The 27747-nt window shown below is 36.9% G+C and overlaps 1 protein-coding gene across 3 annotated transcripts in view; it reads left to right on the forward strand.

Moving 5' to 3' along the window:
- Tcaim (T cell activation inhibitor, mitochondrial) overlaps positions 1-27481 on the forward strand; it is a 34761-nt gene extending 7280 nt beyond the window's left edge. For 2 of the 3 annotated variants that reach the window (XM_027932004.2, XM_071600365.1), the window contains exons 3-12: positions 2098-2233; positions 5408-5561; positions 9973-10225; positions 14917-15012; positions 16844-16966; positions 18887-18984; positions 19252-19343; positions 21953-22185; positions 22701-22832; positions 25483-27481. In XM_027932004.2, the coding sequence (XP_027787805.1) occupies positions 2098-2233; positions 5408-5561; positions 9973-10225; positions 14917-15012; positions 16844-16966; positions 18887-18984; positions 19252-19343; positions 21953-22185; positions 22701-22832; positions 25483-25723 (1558 nt within the window). In that variant the 3' untranslated portion in view covers positions 25724-27481. The remainder of the gene's footprint in view (positions 1-2097; positions 2234-5407; positions 5562-9972; positions 10226-14916; positions 15013-16843; positions 16967-18886; positions 18985-19251; positions 19344-21952; positions 22186-22700; positions 22833-25482) is intronic. The other variant, XM_071600368.1, reaches the window with a different exon arrangement.
- The last annotated feature ends 266 nt before the right edge of the window (positions 27482-27747 follow it).

Genomic DNA, 27747 nt, shown 5'->3' on the forward strand with positions numbered 1-27747 from the left:
GAGCTACATCCTGAGCCCTTTTAATTTTTTATTTTGAGACAGGGTAAAAAGTTGCCTAGGCTGGCCTCAAACTTGCAATCCTCCTGCCTCCCAAGTAGCTAGGATCAGAGACATGTACCCTGAAGAAATGACTATTTGTAATGAGAATATAAAAGGGAAGGTTCTAGGGGGAATGGGTACCATACCTCCTGGTACACAGTAGTATGTGGTAATTGTTAAATAAGCAAATACAACTTGGAAAGGTGGAAGTGGGTGGCAGGGAAGATTATTAGGGCTCTATAATCATGTAGAAGAAAGGGAAAAAAATGAGGAAGATCACTGGGACCTGACTGGGGATTTCTGTAAGAATTGGAGATCACATTGGAAAGATAGATTGGGCAGCTTCAAATACCGGACTAAGTAGTAGATTTTATTCTACAGAAATTGTGGGAGCCATCACAGGTGTTTGTGTCAGGACTACAGTGAGTGGGTTTTAGGAAAGTTAACCTATTGGTGGCAGGCAGTGTGGTTAGGGAAAGAAACAGGAAAGTAGACTAATTGTGGTACCGTACAGTCCGTTTCTGTGGTGATGCTAATTGGCCAGAGAAAGTGGAAAGAAGAAATGATTTCAAGGAACTATAAAGTGACAAGTTTCAAAGTAATTGAACATGGGTACGAGTAGTGAGGTAGCTTGGATTTTAGGTTTTGACAACATTAGGAAAGGAAAAAAATAACTCCTCCTTATTTAGATATGTAAAATTTAAGAGATTGGCAGAACCAAGTGTCCGTCATATACTTGGAAATGAGAACTACAGCTCAGAGGGGGAATAAGAAGAGTTGTCACTGTCGTCTACTTAGACAAACTTATGTTGAGGACTTTAATCCTTGGCTTATTGTTTCCTTTACTTACTGTTCAAAGGCCTGTTGAAATACTTAATGTGGAAACTATACATTGACTTTATGAAAGGTTCAAATACATGCAAAAAACAGAAGGTAATCTGAAAATATGTTGGTAGTCTCCAGATTGTTGAAAAATCTCCAGAAAAGATTCTTTTCTTATTAAATAAGAATTTTAATAATTATTATACATTAAAATAATGTCTTATTTTAAAAAGTAAAACCTTAAAAAAAAGATGTAAAACCTTTCCAAAGACTCAGCACACCTACCATATCAGAAAGAATGTGTGCACAAAAGCTAGATCTTCTTTTTAGAACTTTTAGAATAGTAAAGGTAAATTATAACATTTAAAAATAGGTGTAGCAAGACATGATGACACCTAGTCCAAGCTAATCAGGAGGCTGAGGCAAAAGGATCATTTGAGCTCAGCAATTGAAGGCCAGCCTGAGCAACATAGCAAGACCATGTCTCAAAAATGTTAACTAAAAACAAAACAGGTTTCATGGCATGCTTTCCAAAAATTGCAGATAATTTCTTTTTTTTTTAATATTTATTTATTTATTTATTTATAGTTATTGGCAGACACAACATCTTTGTTTGTATGTGGTGCTGAGGATTGAACCCAGACCGCACGCATGCCAGGCAAGCGCGCTACTGCTTGAGCCACATCCCTAGCCCAGATAATTTCATTTGGACTTAAAAACTATACTTTTCTTTTAGTTGGGGAAAAACTATTGTAAAAACATTCCAGGTGGATTATGCCAAAATTTTACAATTAGAATATTAAGTTATCCAGCTAAAATAATGTTATTAACACACACTAGTGTGTGTTTTAAAATAAAAAGACGTCTTCCATCTCTTTATAAATGTCGTAATTATCAAACTATTTTCATTATGGAGAAATTACACTATTGGATATTGAATTTTTTTTTCTTCTGAGGAAGAAAATTTACAAAGAAAATTATCATTTGCCATGAAACCAGTTAATATTTCAAAATGGACTAGGGAAGGGAAATTTTATTATTATTTAGTATTTCTCATATTGAATCAGAGGAATTTATTATAACCACTATTTCAGAACCCTAATAGATTTCAGAAAACCACAGGTTTCTATCTTGGTTCTCTGATATTTCCCATGTATAGTACTAACTTGACTATAACTGCACATGTTGGGGATATGTGTCTGTGCTCAGAGTAATCAGGCCACGTCTCTTTGAAAGGTTCTGTCTAGAAAAGATTCTGCCTCACTGGTTCCACTACTCAAGAGCTTTATCAGGAGCAGAAGCAGTCAATGCCTTGAGGCCTTTCTATTTTGCAGTCCACCCAGATTTCTTTGGACAGCATCCCCGAGAAAGGGTAAATCTTTATTTATTTTTTAACCTGTTGTCTCTATTTGTTTACCTCTGACATTATATAATATAGAGAGTTCTGTAAATTTGGATTATTCTGTCATGGTGATATAATTAGTGCTTTGATCAAATTTGAAATATAGAAACTTGAAAATTAGTAAATTTTCAAATAAAATTAATAAAAAGTAAATACTGGAAATTGGAAATATAATGATTGTTTTTTATGAAAATTGTCATTGTTCTTATACAGGCCATAAAGTTTCCATGTAAACTTTGGAGTATTAGTAGTCATACTTTCTTTTTTAAAATTTTTATTTATTTATTTATTTATTTTATTATTCTTATTATTATTATTATTATTATTGGTACCAAGGATTGAACTCAGAGGCACTAGACCACTGAGCCACATCCTCAGCTCTAAATATTTTATTTAGAGACAGGGTCTCACTGAGTTGCTTACAGCCTTGCTTTTGCTGAGGCTGGCTTTGAACTCACGATCCTCCTGCCTCAGCCTCCCAAGCCACTGGGATTACAGGCATGCGCCACCACGCCGGCATAGTAGTCATATTTTCTGTACCAGTTCTTGGATTAAAATTGAGGATCTGAAATAAAACTTAAACCTCTATCATCATAGTCAGTCCTGTTTTTAAGGATGTTTCAAGGAATATTTTGCAATGCCCTAGTAATTTTGCTTTAGGATTGCCTTCTTACAATTTCAGTTACTGTGTACAAATGGATAAGGAAAAAAACATGATAAACTTAGGACAGTCAATATTTTTAACATTAGATAATAATAGAATTACAAAGCCAAATGCTTTGGAATTATTTTATTGGTTCCTTTCATCTTCATCAATATCAGTACCTGATTTAACTTGAAAAGGAACTTAAACTCTTGAAAATTAGTACTTTTTTTTTTGTCCTTTGCTATCTACAGTCAAAAATATACCAATTTTACTTATTTGCTCTAGGAAGATAATCCTTATTGATATTTCCAACATATGTTGACTACACAAAGTCACAAACTTTCAAAGTAATTATTAAATTGATTCAACAGAAAGTTATCTGTTACCTTGGGGAATTGTTGATAATTTAAAGTTTTTAAACCTGGAAGCAAAAAAAAATGAACCTATTAATGTTTGAGTGTTTTCCCTTACCTACAATGTCTTTAAATCACAGCCTCTGTGTGCTGTAAAGGATTAACTCAGTGAACTTGGGTTGCTTAAGCCCTGCACACTGCAAAGAACTGGCTTCAGTGCTGGGAGATGAACCTTGAGCCTTTGGAATGTCCTGCCTGATGAGAATGAACTATAGGATAAGACCATCTAACAGGAACTGTCAGCCATGCCACATAGTTTATGCTAACAGTGTGATTCATGGTAAATACATCTTTTCCTCATATAAGGCCCTGGGTCACATTATCAATTTGACCTCTAGGGTCTGCTAAAGACTGAAAAACTAAAGTTAGTAACATGGATACTACATAACTATAAGACTGGCCCCCAGTTAAACCCTGGATACCAAGGCTTGAATGAGATTCCCTAATGGGCAGCACTTCTCATTTTTCCTGTGCATCACTGCTGGGGGACTAAGCATTGTCCGTAAATCTCCACTGAGAAAAAACATCTGGGAACTTGTCCTTGGCCTCTCCTGGACTATGCTCTATGTGCCTTTTCCCTGGCTGATTTTAATTTGCCCTCCTTCTGTTGTAATAACCGTAGTTGTGAACATAACTGCTCTTCTGAGTTCTGCAAATCCTTCTAGCAAATCACTGAATCTCAGTCTGATCTAGGGTACCCTGACAATGTGCCTGGAGTTTAATTGCTTTTCTGACTTTACATTCTTACTCTTTTGCCTTGTATTTTTGAGTGCCTTCCCTGTGCAGTCCTTTGCATAAGCTGCTCCCTCTGCCTGAGACATCCTTCCCCAGGGTATCCCTGATACGCTTGCCCTCTACGTTCTCACTGAAACATCACCTTTCAGTAAGGCTCTCCCAGGCTATTTAAAATTGCTACCCCACATTGCCTCCTGCAGTCCTTTTCCTCCTTACACTGCAGTGCTTTTTTCTGTTTTTAATTTTTTCTTTTCCAGGTATCCTATGTCCTTATTTATGAAGTTTATTGGTCTTTTTTTTTCCCCCTACCCTTACTGAAATGCAGGCTTGATGCAGGAACTTGTTCCTACACACTCACCCAGTCTTCCCTTTTACAGGAAGCAGACCCAAGTCCCATTTGGTCATAGCATCAGGCTCAAGGTCCAGGATCTCACACTGATGCAGAGTTGTTGTTTTAAATCCTCGTTAACTAATCTTAAAATATGTAAAATATTTATAAATTTGAAAGGTCAAAATTAAATATAAAGCTCACTGAGAAGTCTCGTTTCCATTCTTATCTACTTTATTCCATTTCTCTTCACTTCCTATAGATAATCATTTTTGTTAATTTTAGTGTTATTCTTCCTTTGTTTCTTTTTTTAATATCTTTTAGTTGTTGATAGACTTTTATTTTATTTATTTATATGTGGTGCTGAGAATTGAACCCAGTGCCTCACACATGCCAGGCAAGTGCGCTACCACTGAGCCACAGCCGCAGCCCCTATTCTTCCTTTGTTTCTTGACAAAAATAGAAACATGTATCAAAAATAATTTGGAAGATTTCATCACACTAGCAAAAAATGTACCTGACTTATGAACTCTCATAGCTAAGAACATCATATTATAATAAATTCAACATATGAAAATAAACAATGATTTCTTCTAATTTCCAATCACACTGTGTTCCTGAGAAGAGGCTTAGAGTAACAAGAAGCATGATTATTGATGCCATTCTTCTATAGAGCTGTTCCTTCACTAAAGTGCATTTCTTCTTTTCACATGACAGTATATGCTGGAAATCACTCCATTGCAGTTCATTGATATCTTCTACATCAACTTTGTCTTCGTCTTGATTCCCTAGTACTTCATTGATAAGAGCTCTATAGGGCTGGGAATGTGGCTTAGTGATAGAGCACTTGCCCAGCATGTTCAAGTGTCTGGATTCAATCCCCATTGCACGAAGAAAAAGGAAAATCCCAATTTTTTAAACTAGATTATTAAATAACCTCAATAGTGTTTAAAAGGTTAGATACAGTTTCTCTTGTGTCCTTTTTCTATTTTGTCTTAAATGCTATTCATACTTTTTTCCAGGAAGTCAATGAAAATTCTCTTAAGAGATTAAGTGTCTACTTAGAAAACCTCCAGAAACCAGGCTTCAAGTCTTTGAAACCAACTCCACTTACATTTTATGTAAGAGAAACAGACCAGAACCCCTCTGATGGCCAGGAACCCTTTAGTTCTCCCGGTACGTGGTCTTATTTCTAGTGTGTCCCTTGCAAACTGCATGCTACATATATTCAATTAATTTTGACCTTGCTAAGGAATACCTTTGGATTGAAGCCTTGGTCATTGAAAAATAGTATCACTTAATTCATTGTTTTTCTAGGGTTAGATTGTATTCCTAACTGCATGTCTTTGGATAAGCCATTTTTTATGTTGTTGGTTTTTTTTAACTGTCTTGTCTGTAAAACTGAAGTACCTGTTTGTCTCCTTATTTCAGTGTTGTCTTAAGTGTTAAGCATGTCTATAACAATTTATACTTCTAAAAACTATAGTTTGCATTCTCTCATTTAGTGCCAACAGTACCTAAGAGGTTGATAGTATTTGCCCAGTTGTAACAGTAATGTTCAGTGACTTTCCCAAGACCCTAGAGATAGACTGTGACCTTGAATCCAGGTCTCTGAACTCCCACCTCATGCTGTTTTGAAAATCTAACCAACTGTAACACAGCCTTTTTCCCAGTACTTTTTGTCAAGGTTTTAGTTATAATCAGTAATTCTTCATTGGGGACAAATGTTTTGGTAGGTAAAAAGCTTTGAAGGACTATCTTTTATCCAAGTGTGTGTGTGTGTGTGTGTGTGTGTGTGTGTGTGTGTGTAGAGAGAGAGAGAGAGAGAGAGAGAGAGATCTCCTTTGGCAATCCTTGAGGGAATAACCTTATTTTTAGAATAAACTTAAAACCATTTGAAGATTTACTAAGAGCTTTTTGTGAGTAAAGGCTAAAACAATTAGAAAATGCATTATAATTTTTTTAAACAAACTATTATTTGTTTTGGGAACAGAATTTGGGAAGTCTTTTGAGACCTAGAATCTGTGTCTAACTCTACCAGTAATGAGCTGTGTGACTTTAACTTAACTTTGGGGTCTTCATTGATCAAGGTGAAGACCCAAGAGTGCTGTGTAGAGACCACTGGAGATCCCTCACTTCTGCCTAATGTTCAGGAGGCGCTCAGGACCTAGGGTGTAAAGGGAAGGGCTCCATCTAAAGATTGCCTGAGGAGAGTCTCAATGCTGATGATGGCTTCCCACCTGGCCTTTTCAGGGACCAGAATTTCATGCTATATTTTCTCCAGTCTTTTCCTCTCCTATGGGAGATCAAGAATCACAAATTCCTTTTCTTGACAGTTCTCCATCTACCTCTGATTTAGAGTTTTACTTAAAATCACCCCTTGTTTGTCATTATCCAGAGAGAAAAAGTCAACTCATAGCCCTTTTTTAAAGAAACAGCTGTGTTGAAGAATGCTATAAATAATAATAAATAGTAACTGTATCATTTTAAGTGATACAATTCCGTTTGAAAGTGTAAATAATCATTATTTGTTTAAACCATTGTAAATATGCCCTTCTTAGCTATGGGAGTCCCATGAGACATATTGTTTGCTAGTTTCAGACCAAGTGTTCATAGTGTTACTTAATGGATAATGTTTCTATTATTAAACTTCAAGATTAGTCTAGGAATTTTCCAGGCTCAGTAGCGCAAACCTTTAATCCCAGCTGCTTGGGAGGCTGAGGCAGGAGAATCAAAAGTGTGAGGCAAGCCTCAGCAACTTAGCAATACCCTATTTCAAAATGAAAAAAAAGGGCTGAGGTATAACTCAGTGGTAGATCACCCTAGGTTCAGTCCCCAGTACCTTAAAAAAAAAAAAAGGCTAGGAATTGAAGAAACATCATACTAATAACATCAGTATTCTTAGGTTTCTCCAAGAAAACAGATGAAATTAATAGAGGCAAATTATACCTTTTACAGTTCTTAAAATAGTATCTCCAGTCTATTTGTATGTATCTAGGAGAGTCACTCTGAGGACTACAGCTACTACTTGCCACTACCACCACTAGCTTAAATACTGAATATATATGTAGTTAAAGAATAAGCTGAATTTGAAAGCTTAGAATGAAACTTAGCTCCACACAGCAAATTAAGGGCAAAGCTGATACTAGAGCTAATGTTCCCTTATTCCTAGCCCAGTGGTTTGATTTATAAACCATACTGTCTATTGATGATTCTTTAAAATATTGCTAGTACTCATTTTTTGCCTTTGCCTTTATGACACAGATTGGCACTTTAACAAAGCCTTTAAACACATTTTTCTTTAACATTTTTATTCAATTGTAAAATTAAAATCAATTTTTTTTCTTAGAGTACTAAAAATCATTAATCAGCCTTTCATTGGTAATTAAGATGTTAGTAAGATAAAACATTTACTCCTTTTTTTTTATCACGGAAATTTTAAGAACCATTTTATATTATTAAGACATTGAAATTTTTAAAGGCCTAGTCATTTCTTCAGTTCCATATTTTCTTGATTGCCCATGAGAAAATAAGGTTTATTGTTAAAATAAGTTTTATTTTAAGAACTTTCTGTGAATTAATGCTAAAACAAATCACTGTAGCCAGCTCTGACTATATAAAGATAAAAAATATTCTACTTTCAGTTAAAGGTTGTTTTCAACTATTTATTAAACAAAACTAAGTTATTGAAAAACATTAAGAATGAGAGAAAACATAACATACATGACCAAAAGACAAAGTTAATATATAAAGAGTTCTTACAAATCAAAAAGAGAACACAGCAGATCATCATTAAAAAAAAAAAAAATGGGCAAAGTCAATGAAGAACAGCTCAGGAAATAATCCATATATATAGACAATAAAAATGGTTAGCCTCCCATGTACATATACTATATCAAAATACATTCTGCCATGTATAACTAAAAAGAACAAATAAAAATTTTAAAAATGCTTAGCCTCAGTATTCAGGTACAAATTGAAATAATTAGGTACTATTTGCTACACAAAGACATGTACACTCTGATATAGGCAATCCTCAGTATATAGCAGTCCTTTCATTGGGTTAAATAATAAATTGATAAATTAAGAGAGAAACAAATTTCTTCCTTGACTTAGCTATTTTAAGGAAAAACTATTTCTTCCTCACCTACAATGTAGGGTATGGATTTTCTTATCCTCCTTCACTAACTGGAAAAACTCTCTTTCCTGTAGCATTCACTTCATCATCAAATGAATCAGGTTAAAAATCTCTCAGTTTGCACATTCTGTATTTTATAAGTCTGTGGCAAACAGAAGATGTATCTCTGAGAATGATTTCAATTTTGGTATCATCAGTTGCAAAGACAAGAAAACACATTTCAGTCTAGTATGGAATGGTGAAAAACTGAAATCAACTTATAAGTCCATCACTATTGGAAATCATTAAATAAATTATACTATAGTCATGAAGTGGACTAGTATGTAGCTGCTAAAAAGAATGAAGCTGATTTATACATACAGATGTAAAAGAGTCATCAACATTAAGTGGCAAAGGCAATTTCAAAATAACATATCCAGATTGACACCATTTACATATTAAAAATGAGCTATGCAAACCATGTAAGCACATATGCATATATGTGTGTGTGTGTGTGTGTGTGTGTGTGTGTGTAATACACAAGCACATAGAAAAGGTTTAGACCAACACTGTCCAAGAAAACTCTGCAGTGAGGGAAATAGTCTGTGTAGCTCTTGAGCACTTCCGAGGTAGCGAGTTTTGATCAAGGAAGAAAACAGCGCAATGGATTTCCTGTTGACGATTTAACAATTTAGGTTTCCAAACTTTGCCCAACATCAAAATCAGACTGTAGAAGCACTAACTTTAAAAATATATATATATTTATTTATTTATTAAGTGTAGATGGACACAACATAATGCCTTTATTTTTATGTGGTGCTGAGGATCTAACCCGGGTCCCGCCCAAAGCACTAACTTTTAAGCAATTAGATCATTTTTTTTTTCTGCAATACTGGGGCTGGAACCCAGGGCTTTGCACATGGTTAGGCAAATGCTGTATGACTAAGCTGCATACCTAGCCCAACAATTAGGTAATTTTTAATCACTACTAAAAGTATTATGTTACTAGCTAGTTGGGTGGACAAGTAAAGGGACAAGAAAATTCAAGATGGGTTTCTGTAACCACAGACTAGACAACCTACCCTCCTCATCTGAGCCACTGTAACACTGCAGGAGCTCACATGCTCACTCTCTGTACTGGACTTTGGGGAGACCTGCTCATAGAGCAGCTTTCCTATCTGTTCAGAGACCACATTCATGGGCAGCATTGATGATAATTTGAACCCCTTCTTGGGTGGGAATGGGGTTAGTCACTGAACTAGAACGCAGCTGATGTTAAAGCAATTCGTGAAGGTAAAAATAGCATTGTATGTTTTGGAGAGAGGCAGCAATTTCCCATTCACAGATGAATTTTAATCAGTAATGGAATGTTTTGAAAGATTTTGATTTTATAAATGTTGCATGAAAAGATTTTTAAGCTACAGCAAATAATCATCTGTAATAATTGTTTGGGGGAATTATATTCTCTAGGATTTCGAGCAGTCAAATTTACTTTGCACACCAGAGATCTTCTAAGCACAGTATTATATATTCTCAACTCCTGCAGTTTATCTGTTGAACATATCCAAAGCATGAACACTAATGTGCATTCCCAGCCTCTCAAAGAAACTAAAAGGATGTCTGACAGGCCCATCAAATGGGACAAGTCTTACTACTCCTTTACTGGATTCAAGGACCCTGATGAAGACCTTGAACAAGTCTCGAGAATAGAAACAACCCTAACGTATGTAAAAGTTTGTATTTAACTAAACTGCATTTGTAGTTCATGTTTAAAATTCAAGTCTAATTTTCCAGGAAAACTAATCCTATCAATATCATTACTCCAGTCACCATTATGAAAAAGATATATTTATTTCTTAACATTGCCAAAATATTTCCAACTGTTTTTTTTTTTTGTTTTTTTAAGTCTTTTGATTCTAAATGTATGTAAGAGATTATTTTAAGTTTTTGAAATTCTGTTCCAAGTTGCACCTAGTATATGGAATAGGACTGTATCTAAGACTGTGGAAGATTTTCAAGCTTTTTTACATATTGAGCAGCATTTTTTTTTTTTTTTTGAGAGTTCACTAGTAGTGTACTTCAGTATAATAATACATAACACTGAAAAAATATACAGGGAGGGGCCAAGGTTGTGGCTTAGTGGTAGAGCGCTTACTTAGCATACATGAAGCACTGGTTTCGATCCCTGGCACCACATAAAAATAAAAACAAATAAAATAAAGTATTATGTCCATCTACAACTAAGAAGTATATTCAAAAAAATACAGTGAAGCATTATAAAATGTCATCTTGAATAGATTACTTGCCAAACTAATGTTTTTAATTATGAAAACCAGATACAAAATATTTCTCTGTCTTTTGGCATGTCTTGTTTGCTAAACCACCATTAATGTTTTTTGAGAAAGTCATTTTTAGACTCCATAAGGACCCATCACATTCCTTTTCTATGGCTGTATCTAAAGCATCCAGTCCTTTACCAAGGGATTCTGACTTGCTGCAGTTTAGGAAATGAGCCTTAACTATCCAGTGGCTTATCATCTGCTTCATGGGGATTATCTATACTAACTCTGGAACTCCTCACTTGTTCTCTATCTAGATTCCAAAATCCAGTCCAGAAAGGGGGACAAATGTGCATCTGAGGGCACATGTTTATGTACCTGTGTAAGAGTCCAGCCATGGTATTTGTTCATATGTGTAACTAATGGATAAATCACCTCCCTAAACCTAGAGTTTTAAAATACAATTTTTTTTAGTTATAGATAAACACAGTACCTTTATTTATTTTATGTGGTGCTGAGGATCAAACCCAGTACCTCAAACATTTGAGGCAAGTGCTCTACCACTGAGCCACAACTCCAGCCCTAAACCTAGATTTTAATTGTTCAAATTCTATTCTATAAACAAAACCGAAATGAAAACATGAGATTGGGAATGATAATTTTAGTCCAGAATTAATGAGATAGTAAGAAGGGTAAAAGTGAAGAGCATCAGGGTGGGATAAAAGTTGATATACTGGAAATTTGATTTGGAAAAACAGAGGGAAGGATGAAGGGCAGCTGCCCTAGGGACTGTATTGGGAATTGAAATGATTGCCATGAGCAGGGGATGACAGGGATCTGCTCAGCCTTGGATGCCTGAGATACAAGTCCAACTTCTGGGCTGGGGACACAGCTCAGTTGGTAGAGTGCTTGCCTTGCATGCCCAAGGCCCTGGGTTTAGTCCCCAGCACCACAAAAGAGAAAACAGAAAGTCCAACTTCTTAGACTCTGAGGATGTTGCTCTGCTTACCTATGTGCTGAGTCAAAAAAAAAAGGGAGGGGGGGCCTGGGAAATGTCTGGCCTAAAGGGTATAGAAAGGAAATGAGATTGGATAAGATAAGACACAAATGACAGTTGAAGGGGCTTAAGGAAAAAGTGTCAAAGAACTTCAAAGAAGCAGTTAGTCTGTGGCTCAGTTGAGTGAGCTAGAGATTATGCAGCCATTATGAAAAGACTGTCCCCAAGTGCCCAGAACCAAGAGCTAGTCAGCTGGCAAAACAATGGAGAAAAAAATTAAAACTATAAAATGGAAGTTCAACAAGATAAGTGGCATTCATCAGACTTTCTTGTCTACTCGGAGTCTTTATCATTTCTCTTTTTAAATATTCTTCTAATAAAAATCTTTAGTCTTTAATAAATGCAGTAGACTTTGTTTTATTATACTGATAGGCTCTTAAGAGTAATGTTTTCAGGCTGGGGTTATGGCTCAGCGGTAGAGCGCTCGCCTCGCATGTGCAAGGCCCTGGGTTCGATCCTCAGCACCACATAAAAATAAATAAAATAAAGTTATCGTGTACAATTACAAAAATATATGTTTTTTTTTAAAAAAGGAGTAAGAGACATGTTTTAATCATCTCTTTGTGTACTTATTTACTCATACATCCATAGTACCCACCCAGTAGTTTTATTGACCTGCATTAAAGAATTTAAAGAGCCAGGTGTGGTGGTATACTCCTGTAATCCCAGCAGCTCAGGAGGCTGAGACGAGGAGGATCAAGAGCTCAAAGCCAGCCTTAGCAACAGCGAGGCACTAAGCAACTCAGTGAGACCCTGTCTCTAAATAAAATACAAAATAAGGCTGGGGATGTGGCTTGGTGTTTCAGTGTCCCTGAGTTCAATCCCTGGTACCAACAAAAAAAGAACTTAAAGAATTAATATGAATGTGTTGGAGGACTCACAGTTTAATAATATGGAAACATAAAGTAGCTTAATAAAGATGGTAGCAATGGAAGTATCTTATTAATGAATGTAGATGGTCATTTTTCTTATAGTGCCCTGTTAATTTCATTAATATTCACTAAAAGATAACTGCTGATTTTAGCAAGAGACACATGTCATAGGTCTGAGTTTAGGTGAATTAGTTGTGATACTGTGATCTCCTCCAAGGTATACTTGGTTTTAAATTCAAGGTCTTATTTTGACAATTATAAACACAGACTCAAAAAATTCATTTTTGTCTCCTCATCTACCCTTAAAGAGGCAGCAACATTGTTTTAGAAATTAGCCAGGGAAAATTTAACTCTCCAATTTATTGATCATTATTTTTCAATCCAGTTGTCAATAGCTGATTATCTTGACAGACATTGATGTAAATATATTATTAGCCAGATAGAATCTTTGTTTTCTTAGCTTCAAAAGTGAAATTAATAATGACATAGAATTATAATGGATAGTTGTATTCAGTTTTTAATGCTTATTTTAGGGGCCTTAGATTATATTTCTTGAGCATTATTATCTTTGTAACCTGAACTAGATCATCACACCTCACGTGGTTTGAATTTAGCTTTTAAAAAGTGTAATTTTAGAGTAGAGGATCCTAGCAGGGTACAATGAGAGAGAACAGAACTGTGCGGAACAAAGGCAAGAAAAGGAATTCTCTCTTGGGGCCCTCAAAGTGAACTGTAGTGTAGACTAAATGCCTTCACCATCATGCCTTAGAGTGCTGATGAAGTTACACCTGTATTAATTTGAAGGATTTCATATCTCTTATTTCCCTAACTCTGTTAGTTATCTTTGCATCACTATGACAAAATACCTGAGATAAACAACTTATAAGGAGGAAAGGTTTATTTTGAGTCATAGTGTCAGAGATTTTGGTACACGGCTGATTGGCCCTCTTGCTTTAGACCTGTGGCAGCCCAGTATGTCATGAAGGAGCATGTCATAAGGAGGTCTGGTTCACCTTCTGGCAACCAGAAGCCAAAGAATAGAAAAGGAAGGGGGGGCTAGCATACCAATGTCCCCTTGAAGAGCACATCTCCAGTGATTTAACTTCCTCCTAGTTGGCTTCACCTCCAGAAAGTTCCATTACCTCCTGATAGCACCATAGGCTGGACACCAAGCCTTCAACATGTGAGCAGTTGGGGGCATTCAAGATCCAAAGTACAACACCCATTTTTTTTCCACAGAAAAGTTATTGTTTTCCCCTTTAATTAGGTTTTTTTGTTTGTTTGTTTGTTTTTTGAGGAGATACTTAAGACTATGTAAATATCCTTTTATTTATCAGATATTTATTTACCCCTAACTCTAATTCACTGACGATTCTTGCCTGAATCACATTGCTTTCCTGGTTGCCAAATGTTTCCTTTTAACTGATTCCTGTGTTCCCAGCATTCCTTGAGTACTCCATTTCATTCTAGTTCATCAAGATGTTCCAAGCTTATCTGAACTGTCTCTGCCCCACTGTTTGGTTCAGCCATTTTTCTAAGAAGCTTTGATTCTTTTTAGTAGGGAGTGTTTATTAGAAACCAGCATCTGTGTGCTCCACATACTTAATTGCTATTGATCTTCTGTGGCCAGAGCTAGGAAACACATATCTTCATCTTTGTGAATTAAAAAACATATTTATCTCCAAAATAATTAAAATTTGTTAATAAAAATTGTTAACTAGACCAGTTGATTATTATATATTAATAGTAAGAATTCTAGAGTCATGAATGCATAATTAAAAGATTATATTTCAATATACTTTTTTTTTTTTTTTTTTTTTGGCGGAACTGGGGATGGAACCCAGGGCCTCGTGCATACTAGGTGAGCGCTCTCCCATTGAGCTACACCCCCAGCCCTTCAACCTACATTTTAAGACATTTTGATCCCCAAACCAAACATGGTATGTCATTTGATACTACATTCATTATGCTTTCTCTTACATGATTTAAAGTAAACTGAATAACATGTATTAATAAGTGAAGAAAGGTTGAAAAATGTAATGCAATACCTAATAATAGTGATATAAATTAAGATATTTTTTATTTAATTTCTTATTTATCACATACCATTCAAAAGTAACAAAATGTTTGCTAATATTCTTAAAGGAATGATCATTGACTGCTGTTCCAAATTCATGTTATCAATTTTAAACACCTTTTCCTAGAGGATGAGGTCCCAGTTCTTAATCCTGGCATGCAAGAGCCTCTGTGGTCTGCTTCCTCCTGCCCTACTTCTTCAGTCTCATCTCCTGACCCTATGCAGGTGTCGTATAATCTGAGCATATTGATTTATCTTATAGGTTCTATGTACTTGCATGATTGACATGCCCTCCCCTCTTAGTTATCTGCCTAGGAAAATCAAGATACATCTCTTAGGTTCCAGATCACACATCACCTGTTCTACAGAACCTTCCAGGGAGAATTAATTGTTGCTTCCTCTCTTCTGATAATATTCTATTTTCTCCTATTCTGTTTTTATTGTTTCTCTCTATTTTTCCTTATTAGGTATGTCTTCCTTTACAGCAGGGACTTTATTTCTTTTTATCCACAACTCGATGCAATATATATTGAGAATAAATGTTTGGTGAATACATAATGATTTGTTTGATTCTAAACTGAATACTTTTCTAAATGATTTAGATCACAACATCTTAAACCTTTAAAGTGACTATGAAGGAAAGTTTAAAGGTTTTTGCCCATGTTTTTGAGATGGACATGTGAATTCTGCAGCATGATTTTAATATGTGACCTTCACTGACATATTCCACAGGGTTTCAGGTGCCCCCTTGATGATGAGCTCCATGACACATCTGTTTGTTCTTTAGATATATTTCCCCCCACTCTTCTGGAGTTTTCTCTTGCACACCTATGCCTAGATCCCAAACCACCACTATACCTAGGACTCTGAAACCTTCCTTCAGCCTGTAGTCACCTTGCCATTCTACCCCTGCCCACACATCTGCAGCAGCTCTTCAGCCCACAGGGCTCTACCCAGGTCTTTTCATTTCTCCAGACTTCCCTTGGGGAGCCAGAGTCCCTGAGCACCAACAGAAACATCCATGTCATGATGCTCAGAGCACCCAGTAAGAGACAGTCTCCATTAGGCAGTGCTACTTTCTGGAAAGCCACATAGCCTCCCTTTCCACTCCTTTCTGAAAGCTGTCCCCTGCTAATCCTTAAAGTATTTTTTTATATTTTTTTTCTTATAAGACTATCGAGGGAAATATTCTAAGAAATAAGAATTGGAAAACATCTTTCTACCGAGCCTATTGTATTATATAGCTGATGTAGTTGAAATGAGACTTACACTGGGCATTTAGTTGGATGAAAAGAAATGGAGGTGCAAATGAGCACCAGGTTAGTGAAGAGACCTACCTGGAAGGAGCAGGTATTTTGGGAAACCTTGTGGCCAAAGAACTAAATCTGTAAGGCTGACCAGTGGAAGGATTTGGATAGAGGGATAAGGGAAGATGCACTGAGAACTTGGAGTACTGAAATCCAAGCTTAAAATAAAGGGAGAAATTGAATTCTACAAAGCTACAGTCCACAAACAATTATTTTCAAGTTCCTTCCTCAAGGTGCGCCACTTCTTAATGTCATTGGTGTCAAACTCTTTGGGTTTGATTTTAACAGCTTATGAGCCCTACTATAATATTATTTGCTCACTTGCTGTATAATTATTAGTTCTGCTCTCGTGTGTATAGCTGATATAAATGAGGATCTGATATAATACAGTCTCTTGAATGCTGCAGCAAACCTAAATGAAAGATTTAGAATTATCTTTACTTTCTTAAAAATTATCCCATCTCCAGAAATCTAGTGACAGTTTTGGTGCGAATTAAATTTATTTTTTTATGGTCTATAAAGGAAATTGTCATAACTAGAATGTTACTTGGCAGGTGCTGGCAGTCCTCCAGACAGCCTCTCTTAAAAGTAGATATTTCTTTAGAAGAATAGACTTGTTAGAAGTAAAGGTTTGACTGAAAACTTGGTGTAACATTGGAGCTGCTTTAAGATAACACATATGTCTTTTAACATTATAGTTAGCATTGCAAAGTGTATGACTCTTTTTTTCTTTCTTTCTTTCTTTCTAGATCCTGGTTAGATAACAATGGGAAAAGTGCTATTAAAAAGCTGAAGAATAGTTTGCCCCTTAGAAAAGAACTGGATCGTTTAAAAGAGGAGCTGTCCCATCTCTTACAACTCTCAGATATTAGGTAATAAAAAAGAGAACCTAATTTAGAGGTTAAAATACACACAAATCACCTACTAGTAAGACTTCCCAGCTGCTAAAATTTGCATCTTTAACTTTAATTATTCTGATAATTAAGTATTCTTCAGTTGACTTCTTATGAACATAATCAATTATTCATGTATATAAGAAAACTATTATTAATTTCTTAAAGTATTGCTTAATTTCTGACATGTTTAGAATAATGCTTTAAGTTTTTTACATGATGAATTTGTGAAAAAAATGCCCTTTTCCATATACGTGTAATATATAATAAAAAATATATATATATACACACGTGTAATTTTTATCATGTATAATTGGTATTTGAGACTTTAAAAAATGGGCAAAAGAGGAAGTATGGGGCTGGGGTTGTGGCTCAGAGGAAGAGCACTTGCCTAGCATGTGTGAGGCACTGGGTTAGATCCTCAGCACCACATAAAAATAAAATAAGGGTATTATATCCACCTACAACTATAAAATAAATGTTTTTAAAAAAGAGGAAGTGGATGTTGTATTCTTAATTTCATGTCATATATAGCACAACTATTTAAGTTTTCATAAACTTGGAAATTATATATAGTAGAAATTTATTATGAAACCAGACTTAACAGCTCTTAGTAAGGAAGGGGCCAGATGATTTTGTCCTGGGACTTCCGTTACTAGAGCCCTGGAAGTGTCACTCTCATGCTCAAACAGTTTATTGTTTTCAACCCTCATCTTCAGTATTTTTGTCTTTTATTGAATCCAGTGACTATTTGGGTACCATAATGTTACCTTTTTTTGTAGCTTATAAGAAAATTCAAAGCAAAGCATGTGGGATGTTTGAGTGTGTGCTTATAGCTGCTCTTTTATCAATCCATCCTGATATGAGGATTGTTCTAACTCCATATTCTGTGTGTTAGTTTTCTGTGTGCAAGTTAAGAAAAAATGTCTATGTTACTAGACTGCTATAGTTTTGAACCAGGGATTGAACTGAGATAAATCAGTTTACACAGAGAAAAGGGTTGTTTTCACTCACAGTTTTGAAGTTTCCAGTCCATGATTGGTTGGTCTGTTGCTTTTTGACCTGTGGCAAAGCAGCACACCATGATGGGGAGTGTATAGCAGAGCAGAAGTTCTCGCTTCATGGCCAAGAAGCCAAAAAAGAAAGGAAGATGCAGGAGCAGGTTCCACTGTCCATCTTAGTGGCCTCAGAGACCTGAAGACCTCCCACTCGGCCCCACTTCTTAAAGATTCCAACACCTGCCGGGCATAGTACACATGCCTATGATCCCAGCAATTTGGGAGGCTGAGGCAGAAGGATTGCAAGTTTAAGACCAGCTTCAGCAACTTAGTGAGGCCCTTAGCAACTTAGTGAGACCCTGTCTCAAAGTAAAATATCAAAAGGACTGGGGATATGGCTCAGTGGTTAAGCACCCCTGGGTTCAATCCCTGGTACAAAAAAAAAAAAAAGATTCTACCACCTCCCAATAGTGCCACAGCTGAGGACTAAGCTTTTAACACATGGGCCTTTTGGGGACATTTAAGTTCAAAACTATAGCAGTCTAGTAACATAGACATTTTTTCTTAACTTGCACACATTGAGTACATGCTCTATCACAGAGCTCTGCCCTCAGCCCCACCATGTTATTTTAATATAGAAACAACATAGTGCATTTGCTTATTTTAAATTTGTGGATACCTGAAAATGGTTGTAATATTTTTACCTTCTGGCAAACAATTCATTTTCCATTTGATCGCTTCTTTAAAGATCATCTCATTTGGAAATGTGAGGTCAATTATAACTTTATCCCTACTTCAGAAAGAAATTCATGAGCTTTCTCAGGAATGAGTCATTTGGGGTGAGAGTTTGCTCCCCTCAGGGGTTCCAGCTGCTAATGCACCTGTGTCCCTGTTGGCCTAGGTGGCAGAGGAGCTGGGGCATTGCCCACCGCTGCAGCCAGCTGCATAGTTTAGGCCGCCTAGCTCAGCAGAACTTGGAAACACTGCAGAAAGCAAAAGGTAAACATTTTCTACTTTCTTTTATAGTATAGCTTAGCTGCTATACACATTTGTAGATTATAGTGGAAACTAAGTGACTTTATCAGAGCTGAATTTTAATATCTGAATATCTGATCCTTTGAATAAAGCAGAGACCTAAAATTAGTCTTTAGGCTGTTCCTGAATTTTACCCCAAGTTTACAACTAAATTTAAGTAATGATTTGCATAGTGCTAAAAGAATGAAGCATCTCTAGACCATTACCAAAAGGTTTGTGTTTTGTCATCAGGATGTACAGTCATATTTACAGACCGTTCTGGCATGAGTGCAGTGGGCCATGTGATGCTGGGAACCATGGATGTCCATCACCATTGGACAAAAGTAAGAAAGAGCTGAAAAGTAAAAAATCATCATTGGGTTGTCATTCCTGTACTTGCGATTCAAGCAGTACTGTTACATGCATTAACAGAATTTTATTTGTTTTGTCTTTGTTTTTGAAACAGGTTTCATTGTGTTGCCCAGGGTGGTCTTGATCTCCTGGGCACAGGTGATCCTCCCACCTTGGTCTCCCAGGTAGCTGGGACTACAGGTGCACACCTCTGCTCTGAACTAACAAAACCTTAAACCATGGCACTAGCTATTTTCCAATGAGATGTTCAGTATTCTGTAGTTCACATACTTAGGAGGATTTTCTGATTTTCAAGGTAGTTTGTGTCTGGTAATATTAAGTGGTCTTTTCTGAAGCCCAGCCCACAAGCCTACATTCTGTTGTTTTATTTTGTTTGTTTTTAACAGATTTATTGAGGTATAACTGACATTCAGTAAATTACAAATTTAAAGTATGTAAGTGGGGCTGGGGTTGTAGCTCAGTGGTAGAGTGCTCACCTTGCATGCACAAGAACCTGGGTTCAATCCTCAGCACCACATAAAAATAAATAAGTGAAATAAAGGTATTGTGTCCAACTACAACTAAAAATAAATATTAAAAATGAAAAAAATAAAGTATATAAGTGGGCAAGTTTGACAGGTATATATGAGACCAACACCACAAACAAGATGGCCAGTGCATCCATTACCTGCAAAGGATGTTTGTGGCCCTCTGTAAACCCTCCCCTCCATCCCACCACTGCCTCCCCATTCAACCATTGAGCTGCCTTCTCTCCTAGAGTTTATATAAGTGTAGAGTACTTTTTCCTCTGGTTTCCTTTGCTTACTTATTTTGAGATTCTTCCCATATTGTCACAAATATTTAGAGCTACTGTTTTTCATTTCTGTGTACTGTGCCATACTGTAACTGAATCACTATTTGTGAATCCATTCACCTGTTGCTAGACTTTGGGTTTGGTCTGTTTGGGATTTTACAAATAAAACTATTATAAGCATAGTGTCCAAATATGAGGATATATATATTTTTTTTCTCTTGGGTAAATACCTAGAATGGAATGGTTGGATCATCTCATTAGGTACTTTAATTTTTTAATAAAATGCCTAAAGATATTCATCTTTTTCATTTTATTTTAAATTTTGAATTTAAATATTCTAATGGAATGTGATTCTACTTATGAATTTGATTTGCCTTTCTCTAATGACAAGTGATGGTGAGCATTTTTCATGTGTTTATTTGCCATCTGCATATGTTTTTTGCCCAAGCAGCTGTTCAAACTACATATCTGATAAAACTTTGTATCTAAAATACATAAAGAACTTTCAACACCCAGCAGTAAAAACAAAAAACAGCTTGTTTTTACTAAGGAAATGAAAAGACCAAAGAGGATATACAGATGACAAGCACATAAGAAGATGTTCATTGTTAGCCGTTAGGGAAATGCGATCAAAACTTACAGTGATGGGGGGCTGGGGTTGTGGCTCAGTGGTAGAGCACTCACCTAGCATGAGTGAGGCACTGGGTTCCATCCTCAGCACCACGTAAAAATAAAGGTATTGTGTCCTCCTACAACTAAAAAAAATACATTAAATATATATATACATTTTAAAAAAAACTTACAGTGAGGATGAGGATGCAGCTCAGTGCAGTGCTAGAGCACTTGCCAGCATGTGGGAGGGTCTGGGTTCAGTCCCCAGCACCACAAAAAAGCAAAACAAAAACTGCAGTGAGATATTACTGCATACTAGAGTGGCCAAAATGAAAAATAGCATCACCACCAAATGCTAGTGAAGATGTAGAAACCTGGATCATTTAGCCCTGCTGTTGGGAATGCAAAATGATGCAGGCACTCTGGGAAAAGGACATGGCATTTTCTTATGAAAGTAAATGTGCTCAGCATTTGACCTGGTAATTATACTCTTGGGCAATTATATGAGAGAAAGGAAAAACTATGTTCACAGAAAAACCACATTCATCCACTTTTCCTAAATCCGATTTACCTTTTAAGATTGGTCAAATTAGACTTCCTTGGAAACCAATGCTTGAATGCCTATCAGCATGCCCTGATGTGGCACTTAGTTCACTAAATTTGAATCTTTCTTTTGTTTCCTTGCACCCCAATTTTGAGGCCCTGGCAAAGGAGCAAACTCATAATCATATGCTGAAAGTGCCCATTCCACTACTTAACACAGTAGATGTTCAATAATATTTATTGCTTTTAATTTAATTTAGTTAAGAGTAAACTTTAAAGAAAGAGATGTGGAGTTGAAATACATACATATACTTTATTTCTAAAAGTCTTCTTTAGTCACCTAAACTAGTTTAAGATTCCTACCAAGAATGTTTTTATTTGGAACTTATTTCTTTTATTTTTTTTTTCCTGCATTCTCTTCAACTCCGATCTAAAATCTCTAGACTTACTTACTTGTTTTTAATATAAATATATCCAGAATTCCGTTAAATTTTTTTCTTCTACTTGACTTTTCTTTTTTAGAAAAATAATTTTCTTCTTAAACATTCTCAATGCCATTTTTTGGGATGCTGAGGTCGAGTTATTATGGTAACATAAAACTAAATATATCTTTCCTTTTCCTTAATCCTATAGCTTTTTGAAAGGTTGCCAAGTTATTTTGACCTACAGAGGAAGCTGATGTTTTTAGAAGATCAAATCAGCTGTCTGCTAGGTGGCATACAGGTCATTTATATCGAAGAATTACAACCAGTGTTGACACTTGAAGAATATTACTCCCTTCTCAACGTGTTCTATAGTAGACTGTTGAAAAGCCGAGCACCTTTCCACCCTCGGAGTCTCCGTGGCTTACAAATGATCCTGAACAGGTAAATTCCTGAACCAGGCCAAATGATTGATTTTTTTAGGTGGATTGTGTATATAAAGACTTTAGATTATTTTGTATTTCAGGGTGTGGATCTTAGTAATTAAAGAAAAGAATGTCACTACTATGTTAGCAACCCTCTTCTGCACACGACACAAGCCAATGTGAGAGTATTGAAGTATTTGGATCTCTAGGACATTCTTTGAATATATTGCCTCATGCTGGGGACAGTCAAACTTCATAGGATTAAATCAGTAGCCCACACTGCACATGTGCTCTGCCTGCCCTGCATTGTATACTTAAATGCATTCTTTCTCCATCTTGCACTCTCACCATGAGGCAGTTGCTACTGCTGTTTTACAGAGGACAGATCCAGGGCTCAGTAGTACATGATTAGTCATTGGAGGTTTAAGTCCGTGTTTTTTGTTTTTAAGGTGGATTTTCTTGATGATTCCTTTTCAGTTCTTGGCAGGGGGTGGAAGAGTCTGTGATTTTCCCTATATATATGTTTCATTGCAGTGACAGATATGCTCCAAGTTTGCATGAACTCGGCCATTTTAACATCCCAGTACTCTGTGATCCAGCAAATCTCCAGTGGTTTATTCACACCAGAGTGCAGCAGGCAAGAGAGAACATGAAAAGAAAGGAGGAGTAAGTACTACTAGCTGTCTGTGAAGTCATGGAGTTCCATCTAACTTTTAAAGAATCAGATGTTTGGAATTCACAAATATGGAACATTAGAACTGTACTAAGGGCCTGGGCTCAGTAGTAGAGCACTTGCCTAGTGTGTGTGAGGCCCTGTGTTCAATCCCCAACACTAAATAAAAAAAAACAGAATTGAACATCAGAAATTAACTAATCTGTGGGTATTCCATATTTTTTATTCCACACACACCTGCAAGATATTGGATGTGGACTGTTTTATAAGCATAGTAACCTAAATTATATAATACATTTTGAGAAGTAGGGTTACACCTGTAATCCCAGTGGCTCATGAGGGTGAGGCAGGAAGATCAAAAGTACAAGACCCTAAACTCAAAATAAATTTTTTTAAAAAGGGCTGAGGATATAGCTCAGTGGTAAAGCACCCCTAGGTTCAATCCCCAGTGCCAAAAAAAAAGTTTAAAGCCAGCAACAGAATAACAAGAATATCAAATAGAGATTCTACAGAGGGAAAAAGGGTGGCAACAAAGGGAGAAAGTAGCCATTACTTAACAGGAATCTTTATTGTTCAAAATTTTTTAAACTACCTGATATAAAGAGAACTTTATCTGCATTTTAGTTACAGTCAGAAGAAATTTTACAATAAAAATTGTTCTAGTTCATAAGCAGGCCTTTTTCTATAGCCAGGAGTTTCCTAATTGAGTGGTATGATATTGCCTAGTAATGTGTTATGTGTCTGCTGTGAAGAAAGGAGGGTCTGACGTTCAAAAGACAGTTGTTTTAAAGTGCTCCCCGAGGAAGTTTGCCAAGTATTTTATTCATTCAATCATTCAGCCATCATTTATTGTGACTGTTGTGTGCCTGGAACTGACAGGTGCCATGGTCAGATGAAGACCTGTCCTTTGTCCTCCCAGAATTCATTTTCTGCAGGAGATTTAACAGCTGAAATATGGCAGTGGGAGCCAGACCACAGGGTTGAGCTGAGCAGGAAGAGCCAAAGCTAAGGCTCTAGCAGATGAGGATAAAGGGAAATCCAGGGCAGAGAGCAGGCAGGAGACTGAGGAGGCCAACTGTGCACATGTTTGGGAGGGACGGCTCCAGGAGAGACCAGGAGGACAGAGATATGGAGCCTGGCAGGGAGAGGAGCAGTGGTGGTTAGCTGACGGGCGGGGGAGAAGCCTTCACACACTCAGTCCCCACAGGATGCCTCTGTCCAAAGCTAGGCTCATGAGATAAAGAGAAAGGATGGCAGCTAAGAACATGAAACTGTCCCTTTAACAGGAGATAAGGGACTCATTTTATGAATAAAATAAATGAAGAAACTGCATCTCTGTTTTGTTTGTGGGATTGGTGACAACTCACTCAGATCTTACATGAATATCCTGCTTCCCAAGTAGTGTCGAGCGTTTGTGTTTGTGGTACTGCTCTGCTGAACTTCCCCTCTGCTCAACGCTGGGAAGCAGTTCTAGCCAGCCTTCCCCAACCACCCATCTTTGTGTTTGCTCCTGAACTGCCAGTTGCTCAGGCAAATGAAAGCCTGGGAGTCCTCGAGATTCCTCTCCATCCCCAACTTCCCAGCCCCACTTCAGAGTATATCCGGATTCCTACCAAGTCTCAGTCCTTCATCCCACACCTGGACCAGGGCTGCATTATTGTGTGGTGACCTCCTACCCAGTCATCAAGCTTCCACATTTTCCTCCCCCACCCCAGTCCATTCTTATCCTCTAAGTGAACCAGGGGAACAGTCTTCCTGGGCTGGTGCCTGCAGCCAAGCTCAGCTCCTAGGACTCTGCCTCACTAATTTCTCATCAGCCCTAGCCTCATTAGCCCGGTCTTCTTCCCTCGCCTTCCCCGGCTCCCCAGGCGCTTCCCTCCCTGGCCCTTGGCCATTCCCAGGAGTCTTAGCCTCCCTCTGCCCCTGCTCACATTCACTTTCTTGGGAGGCCTTTCCTAAGGTCTGCCATACCTTGTCAGGTGGGCTTCCCAAGTGACACATGTATCAGTCTAGGTGTAGCCCGAATGGTGTAGCAAGGTGGAGGTCTCAGCCCCCCAGCGTGGAGGGTGCAGCCCACATGAGCACCAGGTCCCTACGTGTCTGCCACCTGTAGGAAAGGATGCCAGTTCTGCTCTGGAGTTGTTTCCTTCCTAGGCTTTACCTGAAGCCCCGACAGAGCCAGAAGGGGGCTCTGACAAAGGGGAGGGAACCAAAAGGGCTGGAAGAGGGGCTGAGGGAGGTGGGAGGAGAATGAAGAGCGCCTGTCCTTGGACTATTGATTTTGTTGTGAGCTGGCCAGTGGCTCCTAAAGTTAGGGATTTTATATTCTTCACTTTCTACTTTCTTCAGTCACTAGCAGCCACTAGGTGAGGAAGAATAAGACCTCTTTAAATTATGCATTAATTTTACCCCATTACTGCTAAAAAGATGAAACAAATATTTTGAGAGATACCTGTGGAAATAATGAGTGCCACATGATAACTGTTGTCATATCTTCTAAATATATAATTTGACATTTATGGATGTCATTTTCAGTGTTGAGTAGAAAGTTACAGCCCCAATATATAAGAATATATTTACATTTTATGTTCTTTTATGTAATTATAACTTATGGTCTTATTACTTTTATTTTCAATATAATAGGTTAAAGGTTATTGAAAATGAATTGATACAGGCTTCAACAAAGAAATTTTCTCTGGAGAAGTTATATAAGGAGCCCAGCATTTCTAGTATACAAATGGTGGATTGTTGTAAGAGACTTCTAGAACAGTCACTGCCTTATCTACATGGGATGCACCTCTGCGTTTCACATTTTTACTCTGTTATGCAAGATGGAGACCTTTGTATTCCTTGGAATTGGAAGAATGGAGAAGCCATAAAGTAACAGCAATATTTTTTTAAAGAGATAAGAAACTGTTAAACTTAATTTAAATCCACAGTTTGATATGACACTATCACTTATGTATTACAAGAACAAAGTTCCTAACTGCTGCTTTAAAAGTACACTTTTAAAAATTAATTTCTTCAGGGCTGGGGTTGTGGCTCAGTGGTAGCATGCTCACTTAGCATGCATGAGGCACTGGGTTCGATCCTCAGCACCACATAAAAATAAAGACAATAAAGTCCATCAACAACTAAAAAATTTTTTTTTAATTTTTTAATTAATTTCTTCAAGGAAACCTGTTTTTAAAAGATTTTGTCCCCCATTCTATGATGTTGATTGACAAGACTAGGTAAAATGATATTAGAGTGAAAGAAAATATTTTTAGTGATATATAATGAAGGATTCTCTGAGTCATATATTTTTATATGAGTGAATATTGGTTTGGGGCTGAACAAGTATGTATGTAAGTATAAACAGGTCTCATACCCAGTACATCTCTGAAGTATTGAAACCATTACATTAGCCCAACACTCATCCTCATAGTTCATCTCATGGATATATACACACGTATTTTCCAGTAACAGCCGGTTGCTATCCAAAATAGATGACTGGTAGGTAGCAAAAATTGGATAACCAAATTTTGCCTAAAATAAAGAATAGAAGGGAAAAAAACAAAATACATAGTATTGACATTGTTCTTAAGAGTCTGATATCAGTTTATTAAAAATTTTCATTGACAGAGTTTAGTTGTAACCTAAATTTATCCTACTCATTAAAATGTCATAAACATTGGAGCTGGGATTATATAGCTCAGCAAGAGAGAATGTGCTTAGCATGCATGAGTCCCTAGGTCCAATCCCCAGAAAAAATGAAATGAATAAAATATTGTAACTCTTGGTAACATGAAACCAAAAAACGATATTTTTGAATGATTTAAAAATTTCCTGGGCAAAGACTATCCAGGAAAATCCTTGCCAGCTTCCCAGAGGGTTCAAAGAAGCAGTGTCAAGTATAAAGTAGTTCAGACCTTCCAGGTTTTCTCTCAAGCCCACCTTCCTGTTCCTGCAGGTGTTGGAAATCCCCTCTTTAGCTCTGGCCGGGTTAAAGCCTCTCTGAGTCACCTCTCATTCTTAGAAATATAGCTTAATCCCAAAGAGGTATGAGTTATGATGTCTTCAGCAAAGAGACCAGTTCTAGATTCTGTACCCCTCTCTCTGCAGATTTCTCCTGAGATTCCTTAACCAGATCCAAAACCTCTCAGTTCATTTCTCAAGAGAACAAGGTGAATCCTGATTGGGGATTTATGACCATTTTTATGACTCTTCTGCTGTAGAAATCAGAAGAATTATTTTCCATCGTGCATTAGAACAAAAAGATGTTAAAATCAGTTCTTGAAGTATGTTTTAAATTTACATAAAACATCAAATATGGAAGCAGCTTCACATTGCAAATATGTGTTCAAAAGAAGTGTTGGTTTGTAATTATTCATTTGTGCATATCATCCCTTTTAACTTGTGCCTGACAACTTATATTCAGATTTTGTTTTCTAGTAAAATAAGTGGTGTTGCCTGTAAACATTTTCCAGAGCCAAATAATGGGAGTGAAAAATTCCTCAAAGATTATATAAGATTTATTGGAAAATTAGGTTTCAATTGTGCCATTGCTAAAATTAACTAATATAGAATCTTCAATACTAATGTTTTGAATTGGATTTTGTCTCAGAACTCATTATTACATAATAAACAATACCTACATCAACCAGAGAGCTGATTTTTCAATTACTAGTAGTTTCAATACTGTCCAATTAGTAGTTTTACAATTCTGGCAGTGTAAGAAATTGGTGACCTAACACCAAAGGGAAAACTGTCCGACCACTGAGAAGGGGCACCCAGCCTCTGTCTTTATAAAGCCTCGAGGGAGAAATGATCTCCAGCAGGACCTCGCTCCAGATCACAGCTCAGGCTGTCCTGAGGGAGAGCTGGGTCCTGCCCTCCAGGGGAGCTGCACCCTCTGGCCTGCTGCCC

The sequence above is a fragment of the Marmota flaviventris genome, chromosome 1, assembly GCF_047511675.1.
Source record: "Marmota flaviventris isolate mMarFla1 chromosome 1, mMarFla1.hap1, whole genome shotgun sequence".
Classification (NCBI taxonomy): domain Eukaryota; kingdom Metazoa; phylum Chordata; class Mammalia; order Rodentia; family Sciuridae; genus Marmota; species Marmota flaviventris.